Raw genomic sequence first — 11,114 nt, forward strand, 5'->3', positions numbered from 1 at the left:
CTAATTTGGAATTTGTCCTTAATGGTGAGCAGTCAAGATTTTCTAAGCAGGTTGATCAAGTGGTCGTAGCTAAAGGAGCTCAAGTGTTTCGATTAGTGTGATGTCATGAGTTTATAAAGTTGTATATTAATAGCTCACCTAGTTTATTGGGTTGTAATTATTGGGATTTTTGTAATCCATAACACTAGACAGGTTGTTGAGTGTGGCGGTAATACCTCCGATTTAGGAGTATGCTTCCGCAATTTTATTTAAAAGTTGTCTATTTTTCCTCTATTTATTGTTTATTATTAGTTGGTAAATCGGGGGTGTTAAAGTTCCAAACGACATTATATGAACTAGTAATGTATCCTCTAGGATCTAAACACTTTTCGCCACCGAACCCCTTAACCTCAAAATTCTTTAAAAGCGTGGATAACAACCTTTAATTTTGGGATTTATTGAACTTTTCTCGCCCGGAAATAAAAATTACCGAGATGTTTATCATGGTCCCTAATACCCACCAGGAGCCCATTTGGGTGGGTAAAACCATCCAAATATGTCTTTAAACAGTCAATTTACTCGTTCGCACCTTGTACCGATTTCGTGAACTCAAGCCTACCACGGACATTTATGACAACATATAATGGTCATATATGGTTCCAAACGGATTTATATGACCCTGAGATGTATCCTCTAGGATCTCTAACACTTTTCGCCACCGAGCCCCGTAACCTCAAAATTCCTCAAAAAGCGTGAATAATAGTCTTTAATTTTGGGATCTTTTGACCTTTTTTTACCTGAAATAAAAATTAACGGGATGTTTACCATGGTCCCTAATACCCTTCGGGAGCCCATTTGGGTGGGTAAAACCATCCAATATGCCTTTAAACGGTTAAATTACTTGCTCGCACCTTGCACTGATTTCGTGAGCTCAAGCCTACCACGGATATTTATGACAACATATAATGGTCATATATGGTTCCAAACGGCATTATATGACGTTGAGATGTTTCCCCTAGGATCTCAACACTTTTCACCACCGGGCCCCGTAACCTCAAAATTTCTCAAAAAGCGTGAATATAGTCTTTAATTTTGGGATTTTTTTTGACCTTTTTTCGCTCGGAAATAAAAATTACTGAGATTTTTACCATGGTCCCTAATACCCTCTGGAAGCCCATTTGAGTGGGTAAAACCATCCAATATGCCTTTATACGGTCAATTTTCCCGTTTGCATTTTGCACCGATTTCATGAACTCAAACCTAACACGGGCATTTATGACAACATATAATGGTCATATATGGTTCCAAACGGAATTATATGACCGTTAGAAGTATCCTCTAGGATCTCTCCCCTTTTCGCCACTGGGCCCCGTAACCTCAAAATTCATAAAAAAGCTTGAATAATAGTCTTTTATTTTTGGATTTTTTGACCTTTTTTCGCCTAGAAATAAAAATTAACGGGATGTTTACCATGGTCCCTAATACCCTCCGGGAGCCCATTTGAGTGGTTAAAACCATCCAATATGCCTTTAAACGGTCAAATTACTTATTCGCACTTTGCACCGATTTCGTGAGCTCAAGCCTACCACGAACATTTATGACAACATTTATTGGTCATATATGGTTCCAAACGGAATTATATAACCGTGAGATGTATCCTCTAGGATCTCAACACTTTTCGCCACCGGGACCCGTAACCTCAAAATTTCTCAAAAAGTGTGAATAATAGTCTTTAATTTTGGGATTTTTTGACCTTTTTTCGCTCGCAAATAAAAATTACTGAGATTTTTACCATGGTCCCTAATACCCTCCGGGAGCCCAATTGGGTGGGTAAAACCATCCAATATGCCTTTATACGGTCAATTTTCCTGTTTGCATTTTGTACCGATTTAATGAATTCAAGCCAACCACGGACATTTATGACAACAAATAATGGTCATATATGGTTCCAAACGGCATTGTATGACTCTAAGATGTATCCTCAACACTTTTCGCCACCGGGCGTCGTAACTTAAAATTCCTCAAAAAACGTGAATAATAGTCTTTAATTTTGGGATTTTTTTTACCTTTTTTCGTCTGGAAATAAAAATTATAGGGATGTTTACCATGGTCCCTAATACCCTCCGGGAACCCATTTAGGTGGGTAAAACCATCCAATGTGCCTTTAAATGATCAAATTACTTGTTTGCACCTTGCACCGATTTCGAGAACTCAAGCCTATCACAGAAATTTATGACAACATATAATGGTAATATATGGTTCCAAACGACCTTATATGAACTAGTGATGTATCCTCTAGGATTCCAACACTTTTCGCCACCGGGCCCCGTAACCTTAAAATACCTCAAAAAGCTTGAATAATAGTCTTTAATTTTGGGATTTTTTGGCCTTTTTTCGCCTAGAAATAAAAATTACCGAGATATTTACCATGGTCCCTATTGCTATTCGGGAGGCCAATTGGGTGGGTAAAACCATCCAATGTGCCTTTAAACGGTCAATTTAACTGTTCGCACCTTGTACCTACCACGGACATTCATGACCACATATAATGTTCATATATGGTTCCAAACGGCATTATATTACTTTGAGATGTATCCCATATGATCTCAACACTTTTCGCAACCGGGCCTCGTAACCTCAAAATTTCTCAAAAAGCGTGAATATTAGTCTTTAATTTTGGGATTATTTAACCTTTTTTCGCTCGGAAATAAAAATTATCAAGATGTTTACCATGATCCCTAATACCCTCTGGGAGCTTGTTTGGGAGGGTAAAACCATCCAATATGCCTTTAAACGGTCAATTTACCCGTTCTCATCTTGCACTGATTCGTGAACTCAATCCTACCATAGACATTTATGACAACATATAATGGTCATATATGGTTCCAAACGACATTATATGACCTAAAATGTATCCTCTAGGATCTCAACACTCTTCACCACCGGCCCGCGTGACTTAAAAATTCCTCAAAAAGCTATTAGTCTTTTAATTTTGGTATTTTTTTAACCTTATTTCGCCCGGAAATAAAAATTACCGGGATGTTTACCATGGTCCCTAATACCCTCCGGGAGCCTATTTGGGTGGGTAAAACCATCTAATATGCCTTTAAACGAACAATTTACACATTCGCACCTTCGCACCGATTTCGTGAACTCAATCCTACCACGGACATTTATGACAACATATAATGGTCATATATGGTTCTAAACGACATTATATGACCCTGAGATATATCCTCTAGGATCTTAACACTTTTCGCCACCAGGTTATGTAACCTCAAAATTCCTCAAATAACGTGAATAATAGTCTTTAATTTTGGGATTTTTTGACCTTTTTTCGCCCGAAAATAAAAATTATCGAGATGTTTGCCATTATCCCTAATACCCTCCGGGTGTCCATTTGGGTGGGTAAAACTATTCAATATGCCTTTAAACGGTCAATTTACCCTTCTAGCTCATAGTTTATGACAAACAATTTACACATTCGCACCTTCGCACTGATTTCGTGAACTAAAGCCTACCACAGACATTTCTGAAAACATATAATGGTCATATATGGTTCCAAACGGCATTATATGACCCTGAGATGTATCCTCTAGGATCTCAACACTTTTCGCCACCAGGCCCCGTAACCTCAAAATTCCTTAAAACGCGTGAATAATAGTCTATAATTTTGGGATTTTTTGACATTTTTTTGCTCGGAAATGAAAATTACCGAGATGTTTACCATGGTCCCTAATAGCCTCCGGGAGCCCATTTTGGTGGGTAACACCTTCTAATATGCCTTTAAACGGTCAATTTACCCGTTCGCACCCTGCACCGATTTCGTGAACTCTAGCCTACCACGGACATTTCTGACAACATATAATGGTAATATATGGTTCCAAACGACATTATATGACCCTTTGATGTATCATCTAGGTTTTCAACACTTTTCGTCACCGGGCCCTGTAACCTCAAAATTCCTCAAAAAACGTGGTTAATAGCCCTTTAATTTTGGGATTTTTGACCTTTTTTTCGCCCTTAATTAAAAATTACCGATATGTTTACCATGATCCCTAATACCCAATAGGAGCCCATTTGGGTGGGTAAAACCATCCAATATTTCTTTAAACGATCAATTTACCCGTTCACAACTTGCATTGATTTCATAAAATCAGGCCTACCACGGACATTTATGACAACATATAATGGTCCTTTATGGTTCCAAACGTCATTATATGACCCTGAGATGTATCCCTTAGCATATGAAGACTTTTCAATACCGGTCCCTGAAACCTCCTAAATTCTCAAAAAACGTGGATAATAGCCTTAAGTTTTGACAAATTTTGACTTTTTTAAGGCCGGAAATAAAAATTGCCGAGTTGATTACCCACGACCCTAATATCCTTCGGGAGTTAACTTGGGTGGTGGAACCATCTAATTTTCCTTTAAACGATCCATTTACCCGTTCGCACCTTGCATCGATTTCGTGAACTCAAGCCTACCACGGACATTTATGACAACATATAATGGTCATATATGGTTCCAAACGACATTATATGACCCTGAGATGTATCCTTTAGGATCTCAACACTTTTCGCCACCGGCCCCGTAACCTCAAAATTGCTCAAAAATCGTGGATAATAATATCCTTTAATTTTGGGATTTTTTGACCTCTTTTTGCCCGGAAATGAAAATTACCGAGATGTTTACCATGGTCCCTAATAAATTCTGGGAGCCCATTTGGGTGGGTAAAACCATCCAATATGCCTTTAAACAGTTTATTTATCCGATTACAACTAACACTGATTTCATTAAATCAAGCTACACCACGGACATTTATGACTACATATAATGGTCATATATGGTTCCAAATGTCATTATATGACCCCGAGATTTATCCCCTACCATCTGAAAACTTTCCGATACAGGGTCTCGAAACCTCCAAAATTCCTCAAAAAACGTGGATAATAGCCTTAATTTTTGACAAATTTTGACTTTTTTTAGGCCAAAAATAAAATTGCAGAGATGATTACCATGGACCCTAATATCTTCCGGGAGTTCATTTGGGTGGGTAGAACCATCCAACTTGCTTTAAGCATCCAATTTAACCATTTTCGTATACGCCTCTTGGATTGGCAGTCAATCAAATTGATGCGCTTCTTAAAAAAAAAGTAGATGAAGTACTAATATAAACAACGTGAATCTACATTATTAAAACAAAATTGGTATAATAAAATTAAAATACACTAGAGAATGAGTGACAGCTAAAGTGGTTAGATCTTTTTTCCCGATTTGAGGATGTTTTGGGATCGATTCTCATCCCTGCCCCTTGTGGCTCTCTAAACACAAAAAAAAAAAATTAAATTAAAATACAGTAATTTAAATTTCATCAAATGCAATATTGTATATACTCCATATAAAAATACTGAAGATATATGTTGTGCTTTCAAATGATTGATGGAAAAGACAACCTTTTTGCTTTGATCCCTTTAAGGCATGCCTCGTATTGCACACCTTAAAGTTGATTGTAAAATTTTGCTTTGACCAGAGAAATTAAAAAAATGCTTAAGATGTCATTAAATTGACGGTTGGCATATCAATCATTTGATGTTGGTTTGCAAGTGTTATATTTGAAAATATAGCCTTTGGCATGTTTTGAAAATTATAGTTCCATCAATATTATTTGCCCTTGAACCTTCAACTGATAAAATGAGTTACAGTACTACCATGACCATCTTAATTACACATTTTTCTGTTTGCAATCAAGTGAATCCTCTTATTCTTTCGGCTTTCTAAGAACAACTTAATGATTTAGCCATTTTTCTTTGATCAAATCATAATGCCTAGGAAGTAAATTCTTCCTAACCCACCCAATAGATTATGGAACTACTTTTATAGTTGGATGTTAGTGCCCTTACTGTGCTGCTATCTATAATGCTAGCTATAGTTATGTTTGAATTCAAAAAACACGTCCTTAATCATCTATATTCTCTAGTGAAATGAAAATTACCTGTTTTACATGGATTTTTGACATACACTATCTTCGTCACTAAATATTCTTTATATAATGAACATTTAGTCGTGATTGTCTCACAAAAAGTCAAAACGTACAACAAGAAATTTTAGACAGGAGATTATTGTACTAGTCTTATTAAGGGACTCCAGTTGACAGATTTATACAAGGATCATTCATGTTCATTTGAATTCTATAGCTCTAGGCATGTTTTTTTTTAATAATGCTTGGATCAGCTACACAAATGAAATACAGAGGTTTCACTAAAATCCATGTTTTTGTCAGTAGTTTTAATTAGAACGTATACAGTATGACAAAGTTTTGTTATAATCAAACGAATCATAAAATTTGCAGATTGTAATATTTTGATATTCTCGATGTTTGTGATATGATGAACTTGGTATACCAGCAATATATATGCCAAAATATAACTTTGGTATGTGAGTCACGTACTAACAGAAAATATTCAGTGAAATTTGTGCGTGTCAATAACTAAGTGCAGTACAAGCTACGTTGGGATTTATGCTATCCATCCGGACCCTCCATGTCACCTCAAGTATCTATATACTGTATGTCGAATCCTAAAAACTTCGGTATTTCATTTTGGGTTAAAATAGCCGAGTTATATACTTGGACACACGTGTCAGACATGGGTATCCGAGTACAAGTAACACAGTCCAAGAGTGCCCATATAATAGAGTACTCTAACTAGAAGATTGCAACATTATTAGAGCAGGGCTAGTGAATGATAAAGTCTTTGTTATTCACTCAGCATTGAAGAAACAAAAAAAAAAAAGAAGTGAGAAATTTCAATGGGTAATAGAAGATGGATTTTTACTCTTATGATAATCTTGGGGTTAAATTTTGTGTTTAACATTAGACAATCTATTGCTTTGAAAAACTACCATACTAGTTTGCTCAACCGTACTTCCTTTCCTCAAAAATTCATTTTCGGCGTTGCTTCTTCAGCTTACCAGGTAATAAGGAAATCGATGAATGATTAATTTTTAGCTTGCTGTGTTTCCATCTTGTTTTCGTGTCTCGAGTTGGATTAGATTGATATGGTTGTTGCATTTCAGTATGAAGGTGCAGCGAAGGAGGATGGTAAAGGTCCTAGCATATGGGATACCTATGTTCATAAATATCCAGGTTGCTCCCTGTTTCTCTTTCTCTCCCTCCTTATGTTTACGCTATGTTTGAAAATAATAGTTAGAGTACTATTTTAGGATGTCTGGAAAATTAATGTAGTCATTAATCCTCGAATAGTAATGACTAATGACTTGTGTTGCCTTGTTTGTTATAATGTTGGCTTATAGGTAAAATCGTGGATGGTAGCAATGGCGATGTTGCTACAGATTCTTACCATCGATACAAAGTAAGTTTGTTTATTTGTAATTCCAGAATAGTCTAGAGAGGGGTATTAGATGCTCATAGGTTTTCACATACGAAGCATGAAGTATATATCAAATTAACCAGCTTAATTAGTATTTTGGTACTATTGATTGATATTCTTCATTATCTAGTAATTTTGAATTGAATTGCAGGAAGATGTGAAGCTCATAAAAGAAATGGGATTAGATGCTTTCAGATTTTCAATTTCGTGGTCCAGGTTACTGCCAAGTAAGAGCCATTTTGTCATTTTGATTCCCTAAAACAAACATAGTTTCTTTGGTATCTTTCAATTAGTACAAGTACATGTTTAATTAATTTGTTTTTCAATGACATTCTTATAACTAAATTATCAATGGGTTTTTGCCGTAATAGTTACTAAGGGTTGTTTTGATTTGATATGTGTATAACATGTACCAGCATGTGGTTAGCGTGTGAATCACACGTGTCATTTATTGGCATATCTAAGTCAATAGGTCGGGTTGATGGGCGGAGGATCATGATTGGCCCACGAGGCAATTTTGCTGGTTCAGGACCAGGCTGGACATGTGGACTAGAATTCGGCCCACAAGTCCACAACCCACCTAGGGGATGGACAATCATAATGTGATGCTTTAGTTTTAAAAAAGGTCAAACTTTTAATTTCCTAGATGAGTCACAACTCACAACTCACAAAAACATTGTTTTCTTCCAGAAGGAAAGCTAAGTGGAGGAATCAATCAGAAAGGAATCAGATACTACAACAATCTCATCAATGAGTTACTCAAAAATGGTACGGATTTCACACCATAAGTTTTAGTATGGTTCCTAGGATGGCATTAGTTTGGGAGCTTATGACAAAATCACGCGTAGTAGTGTAGAGCAACTTATAGCCTACTTGACAACGATGGATCTAAATGCAGGTATAAAGCCCTTCGTGACCCTATTTCACAGTGATCTTCCTCAAGCTCTAGAAGATTATTATGGAGGATTCTTAAGTAGAAATATAATGTAAGCACCATTTTTCTTTGGATTTTTATTTAGTGATATCAAGCTAGAATTAATTAAAAGAAAATCAAGTACTAGTACTTAATTATAAATGTGTGTGGCTCTCACACATTCGGGGTACTACGGGAGTTGGATGTAAGTAGCCTTATCCTTGTAACTACTGTAAGACTATTTTTGGCCAAACACTTCTCTTGAATAATGTTAATGACCTACACTTAATGAAAACTAGGAAGCATTGAAAATTCATTGAGCTATATTAACTTATTACTCTGTATTATTCCACCATGATGCAAATGTTCTTATATATTGTCAATAATCAATAAGCCTAATCAACTGTCTGATAGACATTTATAACAACCTTAGGAGGTATTCTACTAAGTTAGAATGTAATGATGTTTAGGAAGTGACAAATAATCATATTATTGTTTACAGAAATGATTTTAGAGACTATGCAGAGCTATGCTACAGAAAATTCGGCGACAGAGTTAAGTATTGGACTACACTGAATGAACCACTGTATTATGACTTAACTGGCTATGCAGTAGGATATGGACCACCAGGTCGATGTTCGAAATGGCAGAATCTCAATTGCTCTGCCGGTGATTCCGGAACTGAGCCTTACGTTGTGGCTCACAACCTACTTCTTGCTCATGCTGCTGCTGCCAAGCTGTACAAGCAAAAATATCAGGTTAGTCACCACCTTTAATTGCTAGCTAGGATAATTAGTCATCAACTTTTTCTTAGATTTCTTACTTTGAAACATACAAATTTGAGAAATTGAGTACATAAATGCAGCAGTAACATACTGTATTTAGCAATTTGTAATTCTTGTAAATGTGACATGATATTTGACAAGCTGCTAAATTAGTGCAGGCATCTCAAAAGGGAAAGATTGGCATTGTTTTGGCAACAAATTGGTATGTACCATTATCAAATTCTATACAAGACCGCGATGCTACTCAACGAGCACTCGACTTTACAATTGGGTGGTAAGTTATATCTTTGACAGTTTACAAAAATCTTCTATTCTGTTTCTGCCCTGGCAAAAATTCTGGTATGGTAGAACCCTCCTAACTTCCTAAGGTCATTCCTCAAGTCATAAAATATGTCAAATAGCTCAATTAGTATCATAACTATTGCTTGATACTTGCGCTTCTGCTGTTACTAGGTTCATGGAACCTCTTACAACAGGAAATTATCCACACAGCATGAGTTCTTTAGTCAAGGATCGATTGCCAAAGTTCACGAAAGAGCAGTCAAAGATGATAAAAGGGTCTTTTGATTTTCTAGGATTGAATTATTACACTGCTTCGTATGTAGCGAATGCTCCTCCAATGTCTTTCAATGGCTCAATAACGAGATTCAGCTACCTTTCAGATTGCATTGGTACCTATTCAAGTAAGCAATTCTCAGCACTTGCAACGTGATTATATTCATCCCAATTTTTCAAAGTTATGGTAAGTTAGTAACATTGATGTTGTGGTGTTATTGTTATAAGGTATTTTTCAACTTAGTTATTACTATGGTTATGCTTCTAGATCCACCTATACGTTTTTGTTTACACTCAAAAGTTGCTTTCATATAATGCATCGCGTGAGATTTATCAAAAACTTTATTGCAGATGAACGTCATGGAGTTCCCATTGGTCCAAAGGTAAGAATTGAACTAGAACTATCAAACTATTACTTCTAGGCATACTATTTTTCCTCTTATTGCATTAACTAGTCCTGTTTCAGGGTGCTACAAACGGGTTTTACAGTTATCCAAGAGGGCTACGGGATCTTCTGCTTTACATGAAAGACAAGTACAACTCACAAGAGATATATATCACCGAAAATGGTACTACTACTACTACTGTCTGTAAAGATGAGACGTATTATGCATCTTTCATGTGTATTTGATTCTTTTGCAGGAATTGGTGAGCAGAATAATTCCTCATTATCACTTAAAGAAGCCCTAGCTGACACGATACGGATAGACTACCACTACCATCATTTGCATTACTTAAGAGAAGCAATTCAGTAAGGCTCTTCTAATATCTAGCTTTATGTTGTAATTATGTCCGGAATTAATTGTCACATATATTTTTCAACTTCCCTAAACTAGTCATGGTTTATAGCTGGGCTTCTTAATGTACCTTTAAATTAGGTGATCAGATACAGTATGTTAGTAAAATTTGTCCCTAAATCTCAGACAGAAGGAATAATTATTACCTAATGGATGTTGTTTGTGACAGAAATGGTGTTGATGTAAGGGGATACTTTGCTTGGTCACTGCTGGACAATTTTGAATGGAATTTTGGTTATACAATCAGATACGGGATCAATTATGTCGATTTTCAGAACGGGTTGAAGAGGTATCCTAAAAGCTCTGCCTTGTGGTTCAAAAAATTTCTGCGGAAATGAGATCATCTTAGCTATATGTTCATCTGTAGTTTTCCTAGTGTATTTTTAACTTATGAATTGGGTATTGTTTCAAATTTTAACAGTTATAGCTATTGACTGTACACTTGCCTGATAATCTGAATTCCGACAGCATGCAATTACAAGAATAAGCATTCATAGTAAGAGTTGAATAAGCTTGTTCGTTAACCTTAGAAATTTTATTCTTCCTTTTTTTGTCTTTTGGTTATTTAAAAGTCAATAAATAATGTGGAAATTGCTGCTTCATTGGATAAGTACAAAAATTTAAAGTAACAGCTCTTGTACCTCAACTGAAGTGAGCCAAAGGCAACTCTGATAGACTGAGCCATTATAATCAC

At 36.1% G+C, this 11,114-nt stretch overlaps 1 protein-coding gene across 1 annotated transcript; it reads left to right on the forward strand.

The window, feature by feature from the left end:
* The first annotated feature begins 6,571 nt into the window (after nucleotides 1–6,571).
* On the forward strand, nucleotides 6,572–10,931 carry LOC110695973 (beta-glucosidase 13-like). Its single transcript, XM_021873220.1, has 13 exons — nucleotides 6,572–6,954; nucleotides 7,057–7,126; nucleotides 7,294–7,352; nucleotides 7,522–7,597; nucleotides 8,061–8,138; nucleotides 8,269–8,356; nucleotides 8,786–9,041; nucleotides 9,227–9,342; nucleotides 9,522–9,751; nucleotides 9,975–10,006; nucleotides 10,090–10,192; nucleotides 10,266–10,374; nucleotides 10,590–10,931. The coding sequence occupies exons 1-13, from the start codon at nucleotides 6,790–6,792 to the stop codon at nucleotides 10,756–10,758; spliced, it is 1,551 nt and encodes a 516-aa protein (XP_021728912.1). The 5' UTR covers nucleotides 6,572–6,789; the 3' UTR covers nucleotides 10,759–10,931.
* The last annotated feature ends 183 nt before the right edge of the window (nucleotides 10,932–11,114 follow it).

Source organism: Chenopodium quinoa, unplaced genomic scaffold, assembly GCF_001683475.1.
Source record: "Chenopodium quinoa cultivar QQ74 unplaced genomic scaffold, ASM168347v1, whole genome shotgun sequence".
Taxonomy (NCBI): domain Eukaryota; kingdom Viridiplantae; phylum Streptophyta; class Magnoliopsida; order Caryophyllales; family Amaranthaceae; genus Chenopodium; species Chenopodium quinoa.

What these genes read in the sequence shown, in the direction of transcription:
- LOC110695973 (XM_021873220.1), top strand. Translation starts at nt 6,790, where the DNA reads ATGGGTAATAGAAGATGGATTTTTACTCTTATGATAATCTTGGGGTTA. An exon ending in ATTCTTACCATCGATACAAA is followed by an intron (nt 7,353 to 7,521) that starts GTAAGTTTGTTT and finishes ATTGAATTGCAG; the next exon opens with GAAGATGTGAAGCTCATAAA. An exon ending in GTGGTCCAGGTTACTGCCAA is followed by an intron (nt 7,598 to 8,060) that starts GTAAGAGCCATT and finishes GTTTTCTTCCAG; the next exon opens with AAGGAAAGCTAAGTGGAGGA.